Source organism: Rattus norvegicus, chromosome 7, assembly GCF_021556685.1.
Source record: "Rattus norvegicus strain SHRSP/BbbUtx chromosome 7, alternate assembly SHRSP_T2T, whole genome shotgun sequence".
NCBI classification, from domain to species: domain Eukaryota; kingdom Metazoa; phylum Chordata; class Mammalia; order Rodentia; family Muridae; genus Rattus; species Rattus norvegicus.
The window spans coordinates 129930374-129956793 of record NC_141540.1 but is presented as its reverse complement, the minus strand read 5'-3'; the positions used below and the strand labels follow the sequence as shown (position 1 = coordinate 129956793).

The 26420-nt window shown below is 52.7% G+C and overlaps 1 protein-coding gene across 7 annotated transcripts; it reads left to right on the top strand.

Moving 5' to 3' along the window:
* Sbf1 (SET binding factor 1) lies at window positions 1-26420 on the top strand. 7 transcript variants are annotated; one of them, XM_087556662.1, is made up of 42 exons: window positions 1-215; window positions 6439-6524; window positions 6851-6988; window positions 7166-7324; window positions 7406-7516; window positions 7821-7844; window positions 8084-8189; window positions 8315-8447; window positions 8543-8651; window positions 8728-8841; window positions 8958-9035; window positions 9415-9528; window positions 9602-9730; window positions 9814-9912; window positions 9990-10194; window positions 10277-10389; window positions 11140-11289; window positions 11508-11576; window positions 11671-11829; window positions 11902-12170; window positions 12267-12439; window positions 12519-12592; window positions 12667-12862; window positions 13073-13200; window positions 14199-14377; window positions 14487-14623; window positions 14728-14935; window positions 15231-15427; window positions 15512-15649; window positions 18345-18422; window positions 18791-18972; window positions 19052-19231; window positions 19848-19949; window positions 20022-20207; window positions 20279-20405; window positions 20481-20611; window positions 20682-20912; window positions 24678-24785; window positions 24891-25102; window positions 25593-25680; window positions 25762-25893; window positions 25977-26418. In XM_087556662.1, exons 1-42 carry the CDS (start codon window positions 161-163, stop codon window positions 26073-26075), a joined length of 5706 nt encoding a protein of 1901 aa, XP_087412788.1. In that variant the 5' UTR covers window positions 1-160; the 3' UTR covers window positions 26076-26418.

The following is a 26420-nucleotide window of genomic DNA, read 5'->3' as shown; positions in this document are numbered from 1 at the left end:
GGGCCGGCTGGCTGGGAAGATGGCGGCGGAAGCCCTGGTCAGCGGCGCCGCAGAGGAGCGGGCCGGGGGTGTCCCAAGTGTGCAGCTTAGGGCCAGCGTCGGGCCATGAGCGCGCCGCCATCGAATCCTCGAGCCGTGGAGCCCGCCTGCGCCCCTTGCCATGGCGCGGCTCGCGGACTACTTCGTGCTGGTGGCGTTCGGGCCGCACCCGCGCGGTGAGTGCCGAGTCTGAGCGCCGAGGGACGAGCTTGGGGCTAAGGGACTGGGACTGAGGACTCGAAACTAAGGAGACCCGGCCGGAGGCAGGGTCAGGACTTGGGGCCGAATTCTCGGGGCCTGCGAAAGAGCCCTCCGTAGTTATTGGCCACGGTGGCGTCCGGGCAACCCGCGAGGACCCCAGAATACTTGGCCTGTGTAAGATCCGTCCTCCTACACCTGGGCACCTGCCGTGTTCCGAGGTGGACCGGGGCGGGTAGCCCAGGCGTGGGAAGTTGGAGGTCCCTGCTACAGTTCAGTCTCCCCGATTCCAAGTTGGGTAGGATGGGCTCACCCCGTCTTGGCCGACTGCCGGTGGCTGTGTCTGGGAATTTCAGAGAGGGGGGCGGAACGTTGGTTTCCCAGCTTCTCCTACCCAAAGCTAGGTCTGAAGCCTCAAGCACGCTTGATGGGGTGCAGTGGAGGGGGAGGAGTTCATTGGTGGTATTGAGCCGGACTTCAGAAGAGAGTATCAGACTTTGGAAAAGAGCATTCCTGGTGCTCGCCCTGCCATCCAATCCTGTAAGCCAGGCCCTCAGTGGGGGATCAGTGTGGTGATTGCTACTCGTGTCTAGGAGGCCCTGATCTGGAGTTAGCGCCTGTGTCTGAGAACCCTTCAGTCCAGGGGGTAGGAGAAAACGGAGCCTGACAGTGACATCAGTAACAGCCATGGAGACAACAGTGTTGGGGTGTTGGCTAGAGTCCTCAGTGTGCCAGGCCCTGCACAACCCTTTGTGTGTATGATCTCATTTCTCCCAGTAGCCCACTGAGATTGCCTTTGCTGTTGCCCTATCTTCAGCATAGAATCTGGCACAGAGAAATTGAGTTGTGGGTTTGGAATGGAGGCTGGGATTTGTACTCTGGTTATCAGAGTCCACCTACAGAGGGGCAGTATCTTAGGGATAGCTGTGGCCAGATGAGGCAGCCCCTACTTCCTAACTGTAGCATCTCCTACCTTGTTCCAGTTATCTCTTCCACACAGTTTACTGCTGCTTCTCAGACCAGCTGTCACCATCACCCTTCACGACCCAAACTTTCTTCTTTGCTTTTCTTCTTGCTAAGTCTCCACTAGGACCCTATATATACACTGGAAAACATAATCATCATCATCACAACCACCATAATCACCATCATCATCACCTCTGTCTCCCAAATTCCATTCTGTACCCTCTCACCAAGCACCCACTTCTCTCTGCTCTCATGTATTCAAGTCTATCTTTTGTCACTCAGTCACGAGCATCTGTCTCTCCCTCCAGAGAGGGAGTTCTCAAAGGCAGAGACCACATTGTTTTCATCCCCCTGTCCTTTTGAGCAGGAGGCTCGCCACCAGTGTTGTACTGGCGCACAGAGGGAGAACCTGTGCTCCAAGGCACACGTGAAGGCCAGTGAGGCTCCTCCTCTTCCTGGAACAGGAGTGCTGCTGGGTGCTGGGCCAGGGCTGAAGGAACAGAGTGGGCTTGGATGGTGGTGACAGTGGCATGAAGAAGATCCTGTGAGGCAGACTGTATAGAGGCCAGATCAGGGAGGTCTACTGGGAGTGGAGTAAAAGTTGAGGGTGACATGAGGTGTTAGGAGCTCCGTGAGAAGTTGCTGTGACACGTGGACTTTCTGATAGAGCCAGCCATTCAAGAAGCATGGACCTCTGACCTCTGTACAGAACAGAATAGAAGGTTGAGGCCAGAGGTGGCTACTTTTCCTGAATGATATGATGGAGTAATTCTCAAATTACCCATCACTGTGGAAATAGAAGGCCAATGAGCTCTCTGAGCATTGACTTCTGGGGTCAGAGTTGACTAGTTGCTGGCTAGCCACTCAGCCTCAAGGCATTTCTTTGAGGAACCAGCCGGGAATTGGGTTTCTGGGTGTGGACCGAAGGCAAGATTATAAGCCAAAAGATATTAGTACCAAGAGCAAAAGACCCCAAACTGAAGAATGCACTGAAAATTAGTTGTCCTTCCTTTGTCACTCTTCACCCTTGGCTTGTGCCAGTCACTGTGCACTCCTGCCTCAGTTTCCTCATCTTCATATGGAATGAGTCTCACAGAGCTGCTCTGAGGCTGTCAGAAACACTTGTGTGTAAAAAGGAGATAGTTTATATCTAAAGTCCAAGTATGAATACTGCTAGGTAGGTGTCTCTAAAGCAGGTGAAGGCCCGCTGTGCGCTGTGCTGACTGCCCTGGGGTGCACGGCCTTTCAGATTAAGGGGTGTGAGTGAGAGGATGACTTAACTTTGTCCGGATCAGAACTTTTTCTTGGGAGCTGCTAGGAATAGAACCTTGGTGCCGAGTGCCTTTTTAAGCTGTTGCAGTTGGGCCCAGAGTGCTACCAGAGGTAGCATCCTGGTTGCTAATAGTTACAGTTGGTGACCTGTGGGCAAGGCTGAAGACAGTAAATGCCTGGACTGTGTGTAACCCTTTCTCTTTAGACTCTAAAGTTTAAAGGGTGCTAGATGGGACAGCATAGACCCCGCACCTGGTTAGTCAGTGTGTGTGCTTTGTCTTGTCACCGAACTGGACACCTTTTTTAGCTTGAGGGACCAGACAGCATAGCTTGAGACCCCTGCCCAGTTCCCAGATATGGTCACTTAATTGCTTATAGCTTGGCCAGTTGTCAGTTTTCTGGGAACAGCAGTTATCAGACACTTTACCTGACTTAAACCTGACAGTTTCCCTTTTACCACCGCTGGGGAGGAAGAACTACATCTCTATGACCTGGCCTCCTTCAGCCTTGATGGTAATGAGGTGGCCACATTCTTGGGCCCATCTACTGTTCCCACCCATGGCCCTGCCCTCCCTCTAGATCAGGTTGGGGCTGTTTGTGATGGCTGCAGTTCCCTCCCAGCTCCCCCCACACCCTGAGAGCTTAAGGGTCCAAGATCTTGAATTAAAGTTTCTGTGGTCCGCTTATAGATTTGGGGTAGGTCAAAGATAACATCTGAAAGAGCTGTAGGCTTCCACTGCTCTTGTCGGCAGCTGTAGCTTGCCTGGGGCATTGTGTCTTCGTGTTCAGGTCTGATAGGTAGAAAAGCAGGAAGGCCGTATTCTTTTGTTTCCTCTCCCTTTCTCTATAGCTAGGCTCCTAAGAGGCAGCAGCTACCTGGTGCTGTCCAGCATGTGTGGTGAGGTATGTGGTGGGTTAGTCAGGGGAACTGTATTCGTTCTAGGCCTTCCCACAGTGTACACTGTCCATGGCTGGCCCTCCAGGCATCAGAGCCTGGCACTGGTGATGATGTGCTGCCAGCAGATGACAGAATACATGCTCTGTATTCTGCCACCCCGTCTGCCATTTGGGTCGCAGTCTGCATGGGCCTGGCTGCTGGAGGAAGCTCTCACTGAGGTGCTTTGAGTATAGGAATCCCAGGGTATCTTCCTAGGGTGGGCCTGTCAGGGACTTCCCATCTCTACTTTAGTGGACCTTGGTGTCCTCCATAGGCTGCCCGAAGAGCACTGCCTTGTAATATATGGCTATGCTATTGGGATTCGTTCATTCTAACAGGCTTGGGTTAGGGAGGGAGGCTGTGCCTGCTCTTGTCTACCCAAAGTGGGCAGTACTTTGTTGGGCTAAGTACAGTCATTGCCAAAAGGCTTCAGTGGTGACAGACACAGAGGAACATGGCAAAACTCCTCACAAATGCAAGCCTGCAGTCTGGGGTCTCAGAGAAGCCAGAGAGAGTTAACAAGGCTTCCTCATGGTCTTACTGAGAGGGCCTGCTGTGCCTTAGGGCTCCGGAAGTTGTTCTGCCCTTCTGACTGAAGAACCTGTTTGTTTGTGAGGTGTGAGTTGGGCAGGGTGTGGGGAAGATGGTCATATAGCTGACTACATGCATTCAACAAGCCCTAATTAGGCTGTAACCTGTGCCATGCACGGGAACTTGTATATGCTCAGGCTCCTACAGGTGTACCAGTTGCCTAGTGAGAGGCTTATACTTGTTGGGGGGAGGACCTCAGGGTCTTGCTACAGGCCCCAGATTTAGATAGAAAGTAGATAGCAAACTTCTTAGAGGAGGCACTAGACGGAAATCTGAAAGTCAAATCCTGGGCTGTTATAGTACAGAGAAGGGCCTTAGGAGAGATGCCCACTGGGTGTCTACCTGCCTACCTTTATGGGACAGTTAGTTGGGAGTCTCAGGAAAGGAGCTCTTTAGAGTGTAGAATCCTCAGAAGGTTTTAAAGCTACTGGGAAGTGGGAATTAACATTGCACAGGATGAGGGATACTGGCAGTGGAAGGTGTCCATCCTCTCTGTGCCAACTCCCCTGGGTAGAGAGGCTACTAAAAACGACCCTCAGAAGGCTACTAGCCCTCCTGGCTTTGTGGGAAGGCTGCAGAGCAGAGGCTGCAGTCCCTGTCTATATACTCCCCCCGCTTTCCTCTGCATGCTGCCTCGTGGCAAGAACTGGGTGAGCCCTGGGTGCCAGCCAGGGCTAGGCCCAGATGGTGGTTTAGGGCCGAGCACAAGGAGGCTCTTGCCTGAGTGGGTGGGGGGAGGAGCCACGACTGGGGTTGGGGTGTGTGTGTGTGTGTGTGTGTGTGTGTGTGTGTGTGTGTGTGTGTGTGTTCACAGTACATGCACTTCCCAGTCCTGTTGAGAGTGGGACCCGAGGAACCCCTGGGGGTTTTATCTTGGTAGGACAGGTGTGTGGGTGTGTGTAGGTAGGCATGACACCAGCAGACACCTGTCCCTTCCTTGTCTGTTGCCTGTCGCCTGCAGGGTTTTGGTGGTGGGAGGAGGGGAGCAGGAAGCTGAGGTTTTGTGAGTCATAATAGGCCGCTGCACCCCTCTACCTCCTGCTTAGAAGCAACCTTCCTAGTGCTGATGGTCTTGGTGCTTTATCCATGGTTCTGGAGGGATGCATGCTCTATCACGGTTGCAGCTGAGTTTCTTTGTTTTTAGGGACCTGGGAATTGTGGATTGTTGTGTTGGGCTTACTTAGTGGACCAGGCTGGGAGGAGGTGAGGCCATAGCCTAGCAAGCAGGCCCACTGCACACAGAAGTTTTCTGGAACTAAGCAGGAGGATCCATGAAAAGACTTTATGTAGAGCTCCCTCTACTCACTGTCTGCTTCTGCTGCTTCCACTGGTGGGAGACTCTGCATTGAGGCTGGTCTATGGAAAGCACTGTGCCCTGAGGATCTTGAAGCTGTATGTGTGAGAGGCCTAAGTGAAGAGGCCTGTCTTTCTTTCCGTAACACAGTGGTTCTCAACCTGTGGGTTGGAACCCCTTTGGGGGCCATATATCAGACATCCTGCATATTAGGTATTTACTTTGCAATTCATAACAGTAGCAAAATTACAGTTACAAAGTAGCAACAAAATAACCTTATGGTTGGGGTCTCCACAAAATGAGGAACTGTATTAAAGGGTCTCAGCATTGGGAAGGTTGAGAACACGGCCTGCCTGCCATACCATGCTCCACCGTCATGTGTGTGTATATGAGGCAAAAGAAGTCATCACACATTCTCATTGCTGCTGCCCTCCTTTGCTGCCTGATTTGGTGGTGCGAGGTGAGCCCTAGGCAAGGACTTTCACTCCACCTACATAGACTGCACTTAGAAGTATTTCCTTTGCTCGTACATACTGAGGGAGCCTGGGAGCTTCAGGGTGCAAAGGGGCAGCATATACTTGCTAAACTCTTTGTTTTTGGAGACTTGTGTTCTGGGAGGAACTATCTCTGAGGTACTGTGCATAGGTAGCAATTTGGGTCCATGTTGGTGTTTCCACCCCCATCATAAGAGGAGCTAAGGCTTGAATTGTACACATGGGCCCAGTGCAGACAGGTGACAGGGATCACCAAGATACCCGAGTGCATCCTGTGTATCCAGACGTGCCCACTGTCTGCATGGTGCTCGTCGTCTGGTACGGCTTGAGGCTAAAGCTGCAGGTTGGCAGCCAGGGAAGATGTTGAGTAAACTGAAACTCCTCCTCTCTGAAAAGTTAGGTTGGACTGGTAGGTGAGAGGAGGGATCTGGGGTCTCCTCTCTCTTCCTTATGGTGGCCTTGGGGTCTGTACCTATCCAATGTCTTATCTACCCAGAAGTGTATTGAGACAAATGACAGAGCTGTGAGCTTAGGTTGGTCTGGTGCCAGATGAGAAGGGACTGTTTCCATCCTGGCCAATCCCAACAATGTGAGGGTTGGGGTGTGTGGGGGAGAGTGCTCTGATGACCACCTACTCTTGTTCTCAGGGAGTGGGGAAGGCCAGGGCCAGATCCTGCAGCGCTTCCCGGAGAAGGACTGGGAGGACAACCCTTTCCCCCAGGGCATTGAGCTGGTGAGTGTGGAGATGGAGCTTTAAGAGGAAGGCAGGTCCACTACTGGGGGTAGCTGGCCTGACAGGCAGGGTGTCTTGCTCATGTCACTGAGTCCCTCATGGGCTTCACCCAAGATGGTGAGGCAAGAGCTGTGCTACTCTTTTCACCAAGAGGGCTGAGGCTAGGAGGTTAAGGTGTTCCCTAGGTAAACGAGTGGGTGCTTCATATACCCTACAGCTTCAGGCCCTGGTGGTGCAGATGCTTGAGGATAGGTGGTAGGAGTAGGGGGAGTTTTTGTTATAGGTGTGAGTGCCCTCGGGCACTAACTGCTGATCCCTCTCTTCAGTTTTGCCAGCCCAGTGGGTGGCAGCTATGTCCCGAGAGGAATCCACCAACTTTCTTTGTGGCTGTCCTTACTGACATCAACTCTGAGAGGCACTACTGCGCCTGCTTGACCTTCTGGGAGCCAGTGGAGTCCACACAGGTCAGCGTAAGCTCTGGTGTGCAACATGTGAAGCTGAGCCTTGGGCCACGGCCAGCTTGCTCTGCCTCTGGGGGTATGTTCCTTTTGGGGAAGGCTGGGTCTGAGTCACCTCTGTCTTCCACTTGGTCTCATGGGATGACTCTGATTAGAGCCAGGAGAGTGGCTTTCTGTCTGCAGGAAGTGATGTGCACTGAAGATGCCACAGAGAAGGAGGAAGAGGCACATGGAGGAGGCCAAGCACAGCTGTCATCCACAGCCCCAGCCCAACCTGGCCAGCTTTTTGCTCCAAAGACTCTGGTTCTGGTGTCTCGACTGGACCATGCTGACGTGTTCAGGGTGAGGAGGGCCACCATAGCAGCAAGGCAGGGCACGGGGTCCCTGTCAGTTGTACCACTGTTCCCTATCTGGTCGCTGCAGAATAGCCTTGGTCTCATCTATACCATCCATGTGGAAGGCCTGAACGTGAACCTGGAGAATGTGATTGGGAATCTGCTCACGTGCACCGTCCCCTTGGCAGGCGGGTCTCAGGTGGGTGGCCACAGGCCTTCCTGGTGCAGTCACAGGAGGCAGGGGTTGGGGTACCTGTGGGTACTGATAGTCTTGCTAGCTGAGTCAAGGCCTTCTGCTTTCAGTGCCAGCCTTTGCCATCTGCTCTTAGCCCTGTCTACTTATTTGGCTTCGTACCTGTACCTTTGGGCCTGCATTTTCCGTCTCTGTCCTCTTGATCATTGCGTATGTTCCTGTCACTGGCTGTTGTTATCCATGTATCTGTCTGCTTCCTATTCTGTGTCCTGTGTCTAATGGTGTCTCTCTGTCTGTCTGTCCTGTGCAGCTGGACTCTGTTGAGGAAGGAGCGGTATGGATTCTTTGTTTCTTCTGCCCACTCAGGCCCTGCCCCGACCCAGAGCACAGACATCCCCCTTTACCTTGAGTTTTCTCTGCAGCGCTGCTCAGCCAACAGAGGCTGAGTGTGACCTATCCCTCAGGTCATCTAAACCAGTCCCATCTCAAGATCTGTCAGCTCACCTGGAGCCAAGTGCTCAGACCTGATCCGGCTCACTATACTGCTAAGCTCTGGCCATTTTCTTTCCACAGAGAACCATCTCTTTGGGGGCTGGTGACCGGCAGGTCATTCAGACCCCACTGGTAGACTCACTGCCTGTCAGCCGCTGTAGTGTAGCCCTGCTCTTCCGCCAGCTGGGTGAGATTGCCTGTTATACCCCTCCCCCAATTTCCTGTCCTGGGGCTGGTGGTCAGAGGTGTTGGCTGCCCCCTGCGTTCTGGAGTAGGGACACTGGCCTTCACCAGGCTTTCTTCTTTCTTTAGGCATCACCAATGTGCTGTCTTTGTTCTGTGCTGCCCTCACTGAGCACAAAGTCCTCTTCTTGTCCAGGAGCTACCAACGTCTAGCCGATGCTTGCAGGGGCCTCTTGGCACTGCTGTTTCCTCTCAGATACAGGTGCTTTTCTGCCTGTCCCCTCCTCCTGCCTCCTCCAGGTCCTTCTCCCTGTGTCCTATGTCTGGGGCTGACAGTGTCTTCTGGGCCTGTTACAGCTTCACATATGTGCCCATCCTGCCGGCACAGCTGCTCGAAGTCCTTAGTACACCTACACCTTTCATCATTGGGGTCAATGCAGCCTTCCAGGCAGAGACTCAGGAGCTGGTAAGGGCTGTGCCTTGTGTCTGCATCACTGCCTGGGCTTGCTGGTCTCTCACTGTTTGTTCCCTTTGGTGCACAGCTGGACGTGATTGTTGCCGATCTTGATGGAGGGACAGTGACTGTCCCTGAGTGTGTGCACATTCCACCCCTGCCAGAGCCACTACAAAGCCAGACTCACAATGTTCTGAGCATGGTGAGGGTTGAAGTCAGGGTGGGGCTGGAACCTGGGGCTTGTGGGAGCTATCACCGGACAGCCAGGGAACCCTAAGGTCACCATGCAGTTGTCCTTGCTCCCCTCTGCTTCCACAGGTCCTGGATCCAGAGCTGGAGTTGGCTGACCTTGCCTTTCCACCACCTACAACATCTGCTTCCTCACTGAAAATGCAGGTGGGGTCACTCTGCTCTGGTATAGAGATTGCATTGCCTCTAATGGCCAAGCTGATGGTGTCACTCAGCCTACCTCGAAGCTGACCTCAGGCTTCTCTGGCCTAGGCAGGAAGAAGTCTAGAGCAAAGGAGCTATACAGATAGGTGTGGTGACTGTGCCTGAGTCAGTACAGAACAGTCAAGGGGCTCTGGACAGGAACCATTTGCTCAGCACTTGCAGGACTCACTTGGCTGAGAAGCACTGCTGGGAGAGGCAAAGAGGGTGGCAGAGGTGCCTGGGAAGCCTGTGTCTGGCTGTGACGGGGAGTGGAGAGGAGTGCCCAGGGCCCTTGGATGCTTCCTGGGACCTGACACTCACCCACTCTGACCTGCTCTCCCAGGACAAGGAGCTCCGCGCTGTCTTTCTGCGGCTCTTTGCTCAGCTCCTGCAGGGTTACCGCTGGTGCCTGCACATCGTGCGCATCCACCCCGAGCCTGTCATTCGCTTCCATAAGGTAGGCTGTGGGGTCGGGGCTGCAGCTGGCTCCATGAGTCCGTGAGGAGCTGACTTCCTGGTGTTTTTCCCAGGCAGCGTTCTTAGGCCAGCGTGGACTGGTGGAGGATGATTTCCTGATGAAAGTGTTGGAGGGCATGGCCTTTGCAGGCTTTGTGTCAGAGCGTGGGGTCCCCTACCGTTCTACAGACCTGTTTGATGAGGTACAGCCCTGCCTTTGCCTGTCTACCTGTCCCGCCCCCAACCCACCTAACTGACCTCATCACTCTCCCTCCTTTGCCCTTAGTTGGTGGCTCATGAGGTAGCACGGATGCGAGCAGATGAGAACCATCCCCACCGCGTCCTGCGTCACGTCCAAGAACTAGCAGAGCAACTTTATAAGAATGTATGCTGGGTGACATGGGGGGCATGCCACCACCTTGGTCCTGGCCCACTAGCTAATGTCTGCCTATGTTCCCTCAGGAAAACCCGTACCCAGCTGTGGCAATGCATAAAGTGCAGAGGCCAGGAGAGGCCAGCCACCTGCGGCGGACCCATCGGCCATTCCCCCGGCTAGATGAGGGCACAGTTCAGTGGATTGTGGACCAGGCTGCAGCCAAGATGCAGGGTGCACCTCCAGCTGTGAAGGCTGAAAGGAGGACCACTGTCCCTTCAGGGCCCCCCATGAGTATGTGGCGTGAAGAGGAAGGCAGACTGCTTTAGGGTGGGGGCAGGGCCAGGAGTGAAAGTGAACACGCCTTTCTCTTTAGCGGCCATCCTAGAGCGGTGCAGTGGGCCTCACATCAACAGTGCCCGTCGCCTGGAGGTGGTGCGCAACTGCATCTCCTACGTGTTTGAAGGGAAAATGCTTGAGGCAAAGAAGGTGAGGCCTGTCAGGTGACCTCTAGTCTGGCTTTGGGCAGCAGGTCTCAGGAGACTTAGTTCTTTCCTCCAGTGTGGCGAATGCTGAGTTTGTGCAGTGCCTGGGTGGACAGGAGGATGCTCTTGTATTTGGGTGAGCAGCAGTGTAGTGTATGCACTGTACACGCACAGGGTAGATTTCTACACATCAAAAGTTTCCGGAGTGTTTGGTTAGTTGGTTCGGGTTTTTTGGTTTTTGTCTGGGGGAAGAGTTTTTCAAGACAGGATCTTTATAGCCCAGGCTAACCTGCAACTCAATGTATAAGCAAAGCTGGCTTTGCTCTTACCTGCCCCAACCTCTTTGAGTGCTGGGATTACAGACATAGTCACCATGCCTGACTTTATGTTGCTTTAATAATAATCTTGTGTGCTATTCTGCCCTTTATTGTGTTCACGAATACGTTTGAGTCTTAATAACATTTGTGCGGTGTTCCTGTGGAGTCTCTCTCCAGAGCGCATGTCCATGCTTGGGAGCCCACACTATGCACATACCTTGTGTCCTCTTGAACTGTCATTTGTGGAATTGCTGGGTCTGTTGGAAGGTTTAGTCTGTATTGGTCAATGAAACCCAGAGCCTGGTCCTTTCTGAGTTACACTGGCTTTGGTATTTCCTCTGCTTGGAGCCTGAGCTTGGCTGCCTCCACACTGACTCTAGGTGAGCATCTCCCTGTGCTGCTTTCTGTTCTACATTTCCTCTTGTCTCTGCTTTCAGTTGCTTCCAGCTGTTCTCAGGGCCCTGAAGGGGCGAGCTGCCCGCCGCTGCCTCGCCCATGAGCTTCACCTGCACGTACAGCAGAACCGTGCAGTTCTGGATCATCAGCAGTTTGACTTTGTCGTCCGCATGATGAATTGCTGCCTGCAGGTGAAGCTGGCCCTCATCTTAGCAGTGATATCCCCACGCAATGGAAGAGGGGGTGCAGGGTCTCTCCCGTGTGATAGGGTGGGGAGTCAGAGAGAGGTCTCGTTGGAAATGACTCTGAAACCTGAGGCAACAGTTCAGGTGGCGGTGGTGAGAGTTGCTGGTCTGTGATGGCCAGAGAGGTGGGGTTGGGTATGGATCACCCATGGCTCTGTCCACAGGATTGCACTTCTCTGGATGAGCACGGCATTGCGGCTGCACTGCTGCCTTTGGTCACAGCCTTCTGCAGGGTAAGTGTAGGGAGTGAGGTGGCGCGAGCTGTCCTCTCTATGAGCTCGGTCTGCTGTCTGTGTGCTCATGACCTTCCCACCTTCATTTCTATAGAAGCTGAGCCCAGGGGTAACGCAGTTTGCATATAGCTGTGTTCAGGAGCATGTAGTGTGGAGCACACCACAGTTCTGGGAGGCCATGTTCTATGGGGATGTGCAGACCCATATCCGGGCCCTCTACCTGGAGCCTTCTGATGGCGTGAGCCCCACCCAGGTATGCAGGACTTTTTGGGCCTGGGCTGTCTGGGCAGCACCTTGGCCTTGCCTTACTCTTGTGCCATGACAGGAGACTGGGGAGGCACAGTCTCAGGATGATGAACGATCTGCCCTGGATGTGGCTTCAGAGCAGAGGCGCCTATGGCCAACCCTGAGCCGTGAGAAGCAGCAGGAACTGGTACAGAAGGAGGAAAGCACTGTGTTCAGCCAGGCCATCCACTATGCCAACCGCATGAGCTACCTTCTGCTGCCTCTGGACAGCAGCAAGAGCCGGCTGCTGCGGGAGCGGGCAGGGTTGGGAGACCTGGAGAGTGCCAGCAACAGCCTGGTCACCAACAGGTGAGGTGGAGCCAGTGCTGAGGCCTGGGGCAGGGATAAGGCTTATGGAGGGGTTGCGGGGGTGCTGGTACCCACACACACCCCCTCTTGGCCCAGCATGGCAGGCAGTGTGGCTGAGAGCTATGACACAGAGAGCGGCTTTGAAGACGCAGAGACATGCGATGTGGCTGGGGCTGTGGTCCGCTTCATAAACCGCTTTGTGGACAAGGTCTGCACAGAGAGTGGGGTCACCAGCGACCACCTCAAAGGACTGCATGTCATGGTGCCAGGTATGGCGATACTGGTATGGGAGCATTCCTTAGACGAGTGGCTGTAGGGGCCCAGGGTATAAGACCTGCTCTCCCCTAGACATTGTCCAGATGCACATTGAGACCCTGGAGGCTGTACACCGTGAGAGCAAGAGGCTGCCCCCAATACAGAAGGTAAGCAGAGGCTGAGCAGCTGTGCATACAAAATCTGGGCCATATTCTAAGTTTCTGTTCTGTTTCCTGGGTAGCCCAAGCTGCTGAGGCCACGCCTATTGCCTGGTGAAGAGTGTGTCCTCGATGGCCTTCGGGTGTACCTGCTGCCAGATGGGCGTGAGGAGGGTGTAGGAGGCAGTGGAGGGGGCCCTGCTCTACTTCCAGCTGAGGGTGCTGTCTTCCTTACCACATACCGCGTCATCTTCACGGGGATGCCTACTGACCCCCTGGGTAAGCCGGTGGACCTTTTCTGTGCCTCCCCAGCTCTTTAGAGGAGATAAGACTTCCCTTTCTCTTCCCTTTTCTCAAAGAGTCGAAACCTGATGGGAAATAGGCCCACGTATGTCCTTTCATACCCACCCAAAACTTCTGTATTTGATACCTTGAGATATTATCTGTTTCTTCTCCCTTCGCCGCATGACTCTTCTTGGCCTGTTTAAGTGGGGGAGCAGGTGGTTGTCCGCTCCTTCCCCGTGGCTGCGTTGACCAAGGAGAAGCGCATTAGTGTGCAGACCCCTGTGGACCAGCTTCTGCAGGACGGGCTGCAGCTTCGTTCCTGCACATTCCAGGTGCGTGAACTCTTGTCCACTACAGCTAGGTCGAGCCCTATAAGTGGTTTTCTGCCAGGGTGCTGTTGACTTGGGGGTGTCACATTGTCTCTCTCATGGGACTTTCTTGGACCCACCAGCAGTATGTGAGACATGGAGACTTAATATTGTTTAAAGCTTAGGCCTTTAGCTTGGGCAATCTCCCAACTTAACCCAACTAACTAGTCTACCACTTGTCATGTGGCTCTAAACCTTTCTCTGCTCTGCTGCAGTCCCATGTTAGTGTCCCTAACATCTGCTTTCTTCTCCTGCTTCATTCTTTCTCCCTAGAAGGTCCCCTCCACCTCCTGCCCAGCTATTGGCTGTCAGCTCTTGATTACAACCAGTAGCAGCAAGACAATCTCTGATACAATTCTAGATTGCCTCTAGGCATAGAGGAGGGTGACTGGCCTCCAAGAACCTGAGCAGGTGTGGAAGAACCAGTATTTATAAATATAAGGCTATCGAGGGGCCATAGAAATAAATACCAGCATCCTTCAACATTTAGCTCTTTGCCAGAACAGAATTAACAATTGGAAATACAGAGACACACCTTCACACATGTAAAGAAAAGGCTACTCCAGCAGTTCTCAGATTACTATTATTTGACCTTCTGAAATAGTGGCCTGTCTTTGTCAGTATCCTTGGGGCATTGACCTTTGAGTCCAAGTTACTCGTGCACTGAGATCTCCTCAGTTGGCACTGAGATTTACAATTCGTACACATTGGACCTTCAGTCACACAGACATGATGCCTGTCCTCCGAGTTTGCCTGCTGCTGTGGTGTGCAGGCCATAAGAAGGGAGCCCCTGAGGGTTGGGGATTTAGCGCAGTGGTAGAGCGCTTGCTAGGCCTGGGTTCGGTCCCCAGCTCCGAAAAAAGAAAAGAAAAAAAAAAGGGAGCCCCTGAACTGAGTCCTCTGACTGGGGAGGAGCTGGAGGGCCACTTAGAGCCCTGAGGGTTTATTTTTTTCTGACCCAGCTGCTGAAAATGGCCTTTGATGAGGAGGTGGGATCTGACAGTGCTGAGCTCTTCCGAAAGCAGCTCCACAAGCTTCGGTACCCACCAGACATCAGGGCCACCTTTGCATTCACACTTGGCTCAGCTCTCACACCTGGCAGGCCGCCACGAGTTACCAAGGACAAGGGTCCTTCATTCAGGTACAGAACTGGATCCCAGAGCCCAGGCATCGAATTCCTTGCTTGACCCTTGAGTAGTCTTCCTGGACTTCCCTGTCCTCTCATCTCTGTTGAACTTTTACACCCCCAGAACCCTGTCCAGGAACCTGGTGAAGAATGCTAAAAAGACCATTGGGCGGCAGTATGTTACTCGTAAGAAATATAACCCCCCTGGCTGGGAACATCGGGGCCAGCCACCCCCTGAGGACCAGGAGGACGAGATATCAGGTGGGAGCAGGGTCAGGGAGATCTCTGTGCTCTCGATGAGAAATGACCCTATGGAGACTGGGACGGGGGCTTTGGGCGATGACCTCCAACTGTACTGTTTGCAGTGTTAGAGGAGCTGGAGCCCAGCACACTGACCCCGTCCTCAGCCCTGAAGCCCTCTGACCGCATGACCATGAGCAGTCTGGTGGAACGGGCATGTTGCCGTGACTACCAGCGTCTTGGACTAGGTACCCTGAGCAGCAGCCTGAGCCGGGCCAAGTCTGAGCCCTTTCGCATCTCTCCTGTTAATCGCATGTATGCCATATGTCGCAGGTGAGGGCTGGCTAGAACACGCCAGGAAGATTTTGCCAGGACTTACTAGGGTGGTAGGCAGTGCTTGGACACCTTCCCTGCTTGCCATGGATCCTGGAGAAACAGAGTTGGGCTGCAGGTTTGGTAGAGGCTTCCAGAGAAGCATAAAGTGCCTTTGGCCTTTAGAATCTGGGAGCCTGACTTGCTCTATTGTGCTAACCCTGTTAGCTCTTTTTGCCTCCTCTGTGTAAGGCTCTGTGGGTAGGCATGGGGGAAGGCCGTAGAGCTGCCCTCATGATACCTCCAATTCCTACAGCTATCCAGGATTGCTGATTGTTCCCCAGAGCATCCAGGACAATGCCCTGCAACGCGTGTCCCGTTGCTACCGCCAGAACCGTTTCCCTGTGGTCTGCTGGCGCAGTGGGCGCTCCAAGGCTGTGTTGCTACGCTCTGGGGGCCTGCATGGCAAAGGTGTTGTTGGTCTCTTCAAGGCCCAGAATACACCTTCTCCAGGTACTCCTCCTTTGTTCTTCCTATGTCTGCCTGCCCTGCCTGTCCACTGTCTACCTCTTTCAGCTCCAGATTTTCCTTTCTCAGGCCAGGCCCAGGCTGACTCCAGCAGCCTGGAGCAAGAGAAGTACCTGCAGGCTGTGGTTAGCTCCATGCCACGTTATGCTGACTCATCAGGACGAAACACACTTAGTAGCTTCTCCTCAGCCCACATGGGTGGTCACGGTGAGAGGGTGCTTTTGGGTAAATGGTGGACATAGAGCAAAGAGGTCTTTGTGGGGCTATGGCAGAATTTATGCTGGGTCGGCCAGCAGGGGGCAGAAGTAGCTTGACTGTGGTGTTGGGTTTGGGACAAAGAGGGGGACTTTTCTGAGTTCTGGGACAGAGCAGGAGTACTGCTCGGACCAGGTGAGTGTCCTGAGGCCCTGTCTCCTCTGACCATAACCCTGACCATTTCCTCACCTTCCTTAACCCAGCACATCCACCAGAGAAGCCTCTAGGTCCAACAGATGCTCCATCCCTCTGTTTGCTGATGCCTAAAGCCCCTGGAACATCCTTAAACTCATTTTCCCACTTCCTTTATGCTGTCTACTTCAGCTGCCACTTTTCCCACAGTGACCTTCATCTTCTTCTGTCCTGGCTCTCTGGGTTTTGTCTGCACTGTTCTTGCTGTCCTTGTCACCCCCTACGCACACCTCCATAGCACCAACCTGCTTCCTTCCCATGCTGACTTCTGCCTGTGAGGCGTAGAGAGAACTGCTGTCATCATAATTGTGTGCAGTATCTCCTGTCCTTACGCACTGGGCGTTGTGTCTGAAGGAGGCCCAGAGATCAGGTGTGTGCCTCTGGCTATGAGGTTAGCCCCCTCTCTTGCTGCCTGGCACCCGCTGCCCAGTTCTAGCTGTGGGCTGGACTGTTTTCACAGTTGGTCTAGATGGCAGTACTAACGGAGGGGTGCCTTGTGTATGCTCTGGACACTGTCTAGCTGTGAGGCAAACTGCCTGGCTAGCAAATGAAGTGGGGTATGGGCACTGCTCTTGTCTGCCTCATTCTCATGGCCTGACTGGTTGGTGCTGGGATCTTTAGCAGTTGATTCTTCGACTTACAACTTCAGCCACTCACTTGCATACCGAGCCCAATGTGTGTCAGTCGAGGTCCTTGTACTTGGAAATCTGTCTGAGCATTAGGTGTGGCATCTGCCAAAGACTACAGAGCCCATTTTACCAAGCTGGTGTGACACTTGTCAGGTGGGAGTAAGTTGCCCCCGTCCATCTTGTGTGCTCAAAAGATGTTAGCAGTATGCCAGGCCTTAACCTCCAGTCCTCCATCCTCCTCTCAAAGTTGTAGGCTACATTTTCTCTTCTGGGCTCAAATCCTGAAAGCATAGTGGCCCCTGTGGCTTTCAGCTGGTAGAGTTCCCATGAACAGAGCCGTCTTGTACCAGGGTTTTTAAGTGTGTCTGTCTATCTTGTAGGCCAGGATTTTAAGTCTGTCTGTCTATCTGTCTATCTCAATCCTGTGGTTGATTATTCTTTTTTATTGTTTTTCCCCCAAAATGGAGTTTTTCCCTGTAGCCCTGGCTGCTTTGGAAATTGCTTTATAGCCCAGGCTGGCCTCAAACTCACATAAGTCCATCTGCCTCTGCCCTCTGGGTGCTGGGATGAAAGGCGTGCACCACCCCACCAAGCCAGATCTGTTCTTGCATGGAGCTGTCTGCCCTTCCTTTTTTTCTGTACCTACTCTACCCAGGCTTCTTCACTCCCTGTTGAACTGTGGTTCTCATCTGTATTCAGCAGTGCTTCATCCTCATCGCTTGTTAACACTTGCTAACCACTGGTGCTGAGGACAGGGCAGCAGGTCTGTTCTCACGATCACCAAGTGACACCAGTCTGATGGACAGGCCAGACTGACCCACTGTCATTGTTCCCTGAGAATGCCTGCTTCTTGTGTGATTAAATGTGTTTTGTAGTCTGTTCTTTCTGCCAGAAATTCTGAGTGGCACCTTCAGGCAGCGTCCTCCCTTCAGCATGTGTGAGCTTTCACTCTCCTTAGTGTCTTCTACATCTCTATAGCCTTCTCCAATGCGAATGTCGCTGCCCCTGGTGTTAGACATTCAGGGTGTGGACCACCCTCCCTGACTGTCCACTGCTGACCAGGAGTCTGGCTTCCTTCGTCTCTATTTGGATTTCAGCCAGCAACCTAAGTAGGCGGATACTGTTTGTACTGTAGGTTGGCTCACTGCCGTCTCCATAATGTCGGGTTGTCAGAAAAGTCAGGGTGTGGAAGACTGGCCTTGAGCTTGGCCATAGTGATCTCGGCATTGGGTGGGGTGATGTTTTTCCCCATGCCTCTTTCTGTGTCCTGTATGAGGCCTCTGTATAGTCAGGTAAACCTGAGGTGTGACTCAGGCTTCTCCCAGATACTGCTAACGTTGTCCCAGCCTGTAACTCTGCCTAGTGCAGTCCTGGACTCAGCTCTGCTCATGTCCTGGATTAAACTGTCTCCCCACCCCTCTGCCTCTTCTTTCTCCCTTTTCCAGTTGCCTCTAGGTCTCCACCAAACTGAGACTGTCAGGAACCTCATTTTGTTCTGGGCAAGGCTACTACATGGTTGTGTGTTGACTACTTCATGGAATTGTCTTGTCTATCAGTCAGAACTGGGCTTAATCTTAAGGAAGAGGGTCTAGGAGAGACTTGAAGACAGGTTTCTCTGAGCTTTTTGAAGAAGAGTCCAGTATTCCAAAGCCTGACCCCTCCCAGTATCATAGAACCTCTGTACCTAGTTGCCCCTGGTAGGGAGGACCCATGCCTGGACCAGATAAGGGATCCTGCTTCTGATCCCTGGGAGTGGGGCTTGGTGGGGGCCTCTGAAAACCCAGGCCTGGAACCAAACCTGAGCCTTCTCTCTGCTGTGCCCTCAGTGCCCAGTCCCCGAGCCAGGGTCACCACGCTGTCCAACCCTTTGGCGGCCTCGGCCTCCAGATGGACTGCGTCCCGAGGTACCGTACTGGGGCTCTCCCCTTAACTGGAACTGATGGCCCCTTAGTATGAGTCAAGCTGTCTTGGGCACTAATATCTTCTTCCACACCCAGTACTAACTGCCCCTTTGTGACAGACTAGCACAATTGACTCCTCCTAGCCCCAGTTACTTGCCTGCCTAGCACTTGATCCCAACCCAGGCACTAACACAGGCCACCCCCCACGTGCTGAGGCATTTGTGTGTTCCAGCCCTCCTCCCTCTTGTGGCCTGCCGACCACTCTGCCCTGCCTGGAAACTCAGTCCCCTCCCTGGAGGCCAGGCCCAGCCAGCCCCAGGTAAGTGGTGCTCTGACCTCAATCTAGTGCTTACTGGGTGTCTCCTTTGCAGGTAAGTGGAGCAGTGTCCGAGCCAGTGGTCGAAGCAGTGGGCTTGGTGCTGATGTGGGCTCTCGGCTGGCTGGCAGAGACCTCCTCAGTACTCCCCACACCAACGGAGCGCCACCTGATTCTGGTTTTCTGCGGCCGCAGCGTGCAGCCCTCTACATCATTGGTGACAAAGCTCAGCTCAAGGTAACTGAATAGAAGTGCAGGGCCAGGCGGGGGCACAGGGCTAGGCATGGCTCACTGTTTGTCATTGGTCTTCCTCCAGGGTGTGCGCCCAGACCCTTTGCAACAGTGGGAGCTGGTTCCTATTGAAGTATTTGAGGCAAGGCAGGTGAAAGCCAGCTTCAAGAAATTGTTGAAGGCCTGTGTGCCTGGTTGCCCTGCCACTGAGCCCAGCCCAGCCTCCTTTCTGCGGTCACTGGAGGACTCAGAGTGGCTGATCCAGGTCTCTGCATTGCCTCTGCCTCTGCCTCTGCCCACCTGGGTGCTAGGTCTCTCTCTAGTCTGGGCTTGTTTGACATCTGGAGCACGAGGGGGGGGGGGGGGGCGATAGGCGCTGGCTATGTAGTGTAGTGGTGTGAGGGGCCAGTCTGCTGTGCACAGGAGTGTGGTGTCCAGTGTGGATCACACTGGCCTGTGCTACCGGGCCCTCTGCTGCTTTGCCCTTTTTAGAGAATGGAAATGGGTTGTTTGTTGTGTGCTCAGTGAAAACTAGAGGCTGAGGGATGGGGCTTCTGGCATCTGAAAGGCAAGACTTAACTCTCATTGTGAGACATAGTCTCACAGCCTAGCACTGCTATAACTTGTGGCAGACCTAGTGCTGAGATTACAGACATCTACTGCCACACCCAGCAAAGGACAGGGACTTCTGAATCTGCCTTCCCTGTCATGGGTGTTCTGGGAGGGGTGGGCAGGCTGGAGGAGGAGTGCAAGCATGACCAAGGCAGAGCAGCACGGGTCCGCCCAGTGCTGTAGATACTGCCGGCCTTTCCAGGACTGTGGACGTGTGAGCCTCTGTGTCCTGGTTGGCTTTGGTGTCCAAGGCTTGCCTGTCCATGCAGATACACAAGCTGCTGCAGATATCGGTGCTGGTGGTGGAGCTGCTAGACTCAGGCTCCTCTGTCCTTGTGAGCCTGGAGGATGGCTGGGACATCACCACTCAGGTATGTGGCGGGTTCAGGGAAGGGGTGGGGGAGGGTCCTCAGATGCCTTTCTGACATCTGTGGTGCTGGCAGGTGGTATCCTTGGTGCAGCTCCTCTCAGACCCCTTCTACCGCACTCTGGAAGGCTTCCGCCTGCTAGTGGAAAAGGAGTGGCTGTCCTTTGGCCATCGTTTCAGCCACCGTGGGGCCCACACCCTAGCTGGGCAGAGCAGTGGCTTCACACCCGTCTTCCTGCAGTTCCTGGACTGTGTACACCAGGTGGGTAGATTTCCATGTAGGTAGGCTGAGCTGTGCTCCCCAACCTGACCTCTGACCCCTACATCACACAGGTCCATTTGCAGTTCCCCATGGAGTTTGAGTTCAGTCAGTTCTACCTCAAGTTCCTTGGTTATCACCACACATCCCGCCGTTTCCGGACCTTCTTGCTGGACTCTGATTATGAGCGTATTGAGCTGGGTATGTAGGGAAGAAGGGAATCTGGGGCAGCCGTCTGGGCCAGAGGGGCCTGGGCTCAGCGCTGCTCTTGTGTAGGACTGCTGTATGAGGAGAAGGGTGAGCGCAGAGGCCAGTTGGCTTGCAAGTCTGTGTGGGAATATGTAGACCGGCTAAGCAAGAGGACCCCCATGTTCTACAACTACACATATGCACCTGAGGACACAGAGGTGAGTGGGGCCTGGCTGGGGCGGCGGCTCCCACGTGGCCGGGCTTCTGATGGAGGCTTACTTTCCCCAGGTGCTGCGGCCCTACAGCAATGTGTCCAACCTGAAGGTGTGGGATTTCTACACTGAGGAGACGCTGGCTGAGGGGCCCCCTTATGACTGGGAGCTGGCCCAGGGGCCTCCTGAGCCTCCAGAAGAGGAGCGTCCTGATGGAGGTGCTCCCCAGAGCAGGCGCCGTGTGGTTTGGCCGTGCTATGACAGCCGCCCTCGAGTCCAGCCTGATGCCATCTCACGTCTGCTGGAGGTGTGTGCTGTCCCAGACAGCAGGAGAAGGCCTGTGCATGTGTGTGTGTGTGAGCAGCTCCCCTTGAGAGCTGGGGGTGGCTCTCACTTCACTCACTGTGTGAACTGCTTACATACTTCAGATAGCTGTGGGTCTTAGGTCTTTGTCTCGTGCTAATAGAAATTTACAGATAGTGATGCGAAAGCATCTGTCAGAAACTCTCAAGACTCAAGACTTGGGTTTTGCTCTTGGCATATGTGTATCCCTTTACCTGGTATATTAATCACTTTTTGTCGCTGTGAGGAAATACTGAGATATGTTAGTTTACAAGGTAGAGAAATTCATTTAGCTTGCAGTTCTGGAGGCTCAAGGGAATGTACTCAGTTCTAGGAAGTGTCTGGGCTGGGCCACATCATGGCGGTCTCCCAAGAAATTTTCTCACCCTTTCCAAGACCTTCCCTATGACCAGAGACCTTCCACCAGACCCCACCTCTTACAGATTCATCACTTCCTACCTAATCTGCTACTCGGGGACTAGTCTTACTTTCACACATGTACCTTGAGGTCAAACCACATGCACACTTCAGTACCTGGGTGTCAGTGCAGGCAGAGTTGTCCCAGGAGTTACTCACTCTCTGTCTGCTCGGCTGTCTGTCTGGCATGCCTGAAAGTGAGCAGTAGCTCTCCTGGGATCCAGCCCTGGAGTTTAGGGAATCACTTTTGCCTTCAATTTGCCATCTTTTCTGGCTCTATCTGTTCAGGAATCAGACTCAAGGCACAGATCCCTTGAAAGAAAAAATGGTCAAGTGAGCTGTGCTAGATGCTCTGTGGTAGCTGAGGCAATGTACAGTGACAGACTCTGTCTGTGGCATGGCCTCCCTTAGTGGCTCATTAAAGGGGTTGAGCAGTCAGAAGTCCTAAGAAGGACTTAGCCCCAAGTCCTAAGTAAGAAGAGGTTTGCACTCCTCTGTGCTGACTGTGTTCCCTTCAAGATTAAGTGAGCATCCCCTGACTTCTTCTTGTGCAAAGTATGTTGATCTGTGCCTCCCAAGGGAGGGAGTAAATGTGAAATATGTTTGGATGAGCCAGTATAGGGCCTGATCGGAAGGGTTTATTCCTCGAGTGCGCCTGTGTGCACCTGTGGGCACCTGTGGGCGGGTAGTTTTGTACAGGGAATGATAGTGTGGAAATCAGAAGAGTTGTCTTGATCTGATTTTACTGGGCCTCTTAGCTTTCCTACGGCATAAATACGCATAGTATTTTATTTTTGTTTTTAAAGAAGTTACACAATGAGAGAAAGGCTTTCTATTTCTGCCATCTCCAGTATCTTTGCTTTGCTTGGCTTTCTATCAGTGGAGCTTGAATGTAAAAACTTCCACATCTGAATCCTACATTCAAAGAAAATACTTTTAAAAGTAATGACGCGTGGGCTAAGTGTAGACTAGCTCAGTGTTGGAGAAAGCACTTGTTTCCATGCACAAAGCTGGAGTTAATATTCACCACTAAACAAGTCAAAAGAAAGGAAGGTGTTTACTCCCTCCCTTGGGAGGCACAAATCAGCATCCTACTTTGTACATGAAGAAGCCAGGTAATGCTCATATACTCTTGAAGGGAATTCAATACTAAGGATTGAACTCAGGGCCTTATATATGGCCAGGCAAATGCTCTACCACTGAGCTACAGCTGAAACTTGGTCATCATCATCACCACCATCACCATCATCATCACCACCACCACCCTCACCATCATCACCATCATCATCACCACCACCACCATCATCCAAGATCTATGTTGTCCTAGCTGACTACAATTTAAGATCCTCCTGCCTCAGCCTCCCCATTATTTACAAGTACAGGCATACTCTAGGTCTGGCCTCTAATTCCTTTTTTCTTTGTATATCTAGTCCAATACCAGTTCCTTTCAGACTGAAAAATTTTTAGTATTTCTTGTAATACAGATTTGCTAGTCAGTTTTATTACATCTGACATGTCCCCACCCTTTGTGGTAGTGCAGTCTATTGAGTGAGTCAGTCCCAGGACCTTGTGTGTACATGAAGTGTTCTGCCACTGAACCATGACCTCTGCCCGCCCGACTACCTGCAGTATCTTTAAGGGTGTGTGTGTGTGTCTGTGTGTCTGTGTCTGTGTCTGTCTGTCAGGGTCTCACTCTAGCCCAAGTTAACCTGGAACTAATGTATTTTTCTTTCTCGGGCTGGCTTCAAGCTCAGTAACCTTTATATCTTAGCTTTCTAGTTAACAGCGCATGCTGTTGTGCCCAGCTAATGCTAACTCTGAGACACGTCTTAACGTAGCTAAGGAAGGACTTGAGCTCCTTCCTGATATTTTTGCTTCAACCTTCCAAGTTTTAGGATTACATTTATAAACTGCCATGCCCAACTCTCACTTATTTTTAAGAGATAGGGTGTTGCTGTGTTTCCCTAGGCTGGCCTTGAACCTCTAATCCTAAATGATCCTTCTATTTTAGCCTTCCAGTTAGGTAGAATTATGTGGGAAACGCAATGCCTGGTTTTGCCTACCTGTCTCTTTCCACCTTTCTTTTGACTTGTTTAGTGGTGAATATTAACTCCAGCTTTGTGCATGGAAACAAGTGCTTTCTCCAACACTGAGCTAGTCTACACTTAGCCCACGCGTCATTACTTTTAAAAGTATTTTCTTTGAATGCAGGATTCAGATGTGGTCAGTTTTTACACTCAAGCCCCACTGATAGAATAGTGGAGGCGTCATTACGTTGTTTTCTGGCTTGCAGTGTGCTCACCAAAGTCAGTGCTCATTCATATCCTTATAGACCATGGAACGCCATCTTTTATTTTTATCTTTCGATATAATCCTCGTTGGCCTGCATCTGCCTCCTGAGTGCTGGGATTAAAGAAGTGGACCACCCCTAGACATACTTTAAGAAAGTTTTTGAAATTAGATATACTTTAAAAAATTTTGAAATTATATTTACTTACTTAGTGTGTCTGTGCATGTGTGAGGGTAGAAGATTAGAGGTCAACTTTGAGGAGCCATTCTGTCCTCCTCACACAGCACACATAGGACTGTCTTCCTCACACAGCACACATAGGACTGTCTTCCTCACACAGCACACATAGGACTGTCCTCCCTCACACAGTACACATAGGTCTGTCCTCCCTCACACAGTACACATAGGTCTGTCCTCCCTCACACAATACACATAGGTCTGTCCTCCTCACACAGCACACATAGGACTGTCCTCCTCACACAGTACACATAGGACTGTCCTCCCTCACACAGCACACATAGGACTGTCCTCCCTCACACAGTACACATAGGACTGTCCTTCCTCACACAGTACACATAGGACTGCACTTCAGTTGGCAGGGCCAGCGCCAACTTGGGAACCAGTGTGCCCGCTCATCTGGATTTTTGTTTTCTTGTTTTTGTTTTTAAAATTTTTTTTTCGAAGCTGAGGACCGAACCCAGGGCCTTGCGCTTGCTAGGCAAGCGCTCTACCACTGAGCTAAATCCCCAACTCCATTTTTAAATATTTTTAAATTAAAAAAATCTTTGTGTGTGTGAATGCTTTTCCTGCATGTATGTATGTGTACTGCACACATGCCTGGGACCTACAGAGTCAGAAAAGGGCATTGGATCCCCAGGAACTACAGGTAGATGTGACCAGCATATGGCTGCTGGGCATTGAACCTACTCCATTGCAAGAACGAGTGGGTAACTGCTGAGCTGTGTAACTGCTGAGCCGTCTCCCCAGCCGCTGGATGTTCTTTTGTTTATCAATTCTCCCCAGGAGCTGCAGCGATTGGAGACAGAGCTGGGACGGCCTTCTGAACGCTGGAAAGAGACCTGGGACCGAGTGAAAGCTGCTCAGCGCCTTGAAGGCCGGCAAGATGGACGTGTGAGTGGATGGGTGGGAGGCTGGGCTGAGGAGGACCTGGTGTGTGCGTTGCCAGGAGATGGAGGCTGATCAGCCTTGATATAAATTCCATTCTGCTTTTTGCAGGGTACCCCTAGCTCATTACTGGTGTCAGCTGTGCCCCACCACCGCCGCTCGCTAGGGGTCTATCTACAGGAGGGGCCTGTGGGCTCTACTCTTAGCCTCAGCCTGGACAGTGACCAGAGCAGTGGCTCAACCACATCCAGCTCTCGTCAGGCTGCCCGACGGAGCACCAGCACGCTGTATAGCCAATTCCAGACAGCGGAGAGTGAGAACAGGTGTGAGGGATGCAGCCTACTGCTACTTCTGCACTGGGATGACTTGCAGATGGGTTTAGGGTCTTTGAGGAGTTTAGTTTTTTCTGTAGGTAAAAGGACTTGTAGGAGAAGCTATAACAATTACCTAAGCTTAGGTCAGCATCAAAAGAGGTTTCTGTTGTAGACCCAGTGACTATGGCTGATCTGGAATGGAATCAAGAGGTATGTGTAGGACAGCTACTAGATGAAACGGGCCACACAGGATCCGTCCTCCCTGGGCCTCGAGGGGCCATTTTACTCTGGTTGCTTCCACAGATTTGACTGCTAAGTTCCCCTTCCTCTTTAAGGTGTCTGTGTCACATGGGACTACCTCCTAGACACCCTTAAGGCCTGGGGTTTGGAACCCAGTGTCTGTCACATAATGACTATAGAGGGACTGACCCATCATCTAATTTCTAGAGGCGGTCTTCCACCTAATAGCTAACCTGGCCTCGATTCTGTACAAATGCAGGTCCTATGAGGGCACCCTGTACAAGAAGGGAGCCTTCATGAAGCCCTGGAAAGCCCGTTGGTTTGTCCTGGACAAGACCAAGCACCAGGTGAGTGGTGGTAGAGGGACAAGGGAAACAGAAGGCAGGCCTGTCTTGACTCTGCGCATCTGTCTTCTCATCCTCACCCAGCTGCGTTACTATGACCACCGAGTGGACACAGAATGCAAGGGTGTCATTGACCTGGCAGAGGTGGAAGCTGTGGCACCTGGCACACCCACCATAGGTGCCCCTAAGACTGTGGATGAGAAGGCCTTCTTCGATGTGAGCCTTTGTCAGGGGTGGGGAACACTGGGGCCAGGGGCTTGGAGCTGTGGGGCATAGAGTCAGTAACCTGCTCTTCCCAGGTGAAGACAACACGTCGTGTTTACAACTTCTGTGCCCAGGATGTGCCCTCAGCCCAGCAGTGGGTGGACCGGATCCAGAGCTGCCTGTCGGATGCCTGACCCCTCCCGGCCCTGCCCGGGCTGCTCTGCTTCCAGTCGTTACAGACCACTAGGGGTGGGCAGGGCCGCCCCGGCCATGTTTACAGCCCCGGCCCTCGACAGTATTTGAGGCCCTGAGCCCCCCAGCACTTGTGTGTACAGCCCCCGCCCCGCCCCACCTGGCCAGCTCTAACTTATTGTGGTGTCATGGCTGAGCCGTTTAGGGACGCGGCCATGGTACAGCCCTGCCCTGGGCTTGTAAATAGTCCACCCTACCCGGCCCATCAGTGTGCTGGCCCTGGCCGGCTGGCTGTGCTAAGTTGTTTCTAGAACCAGAGTCTATATAAAGAGAGAACTAACGACACA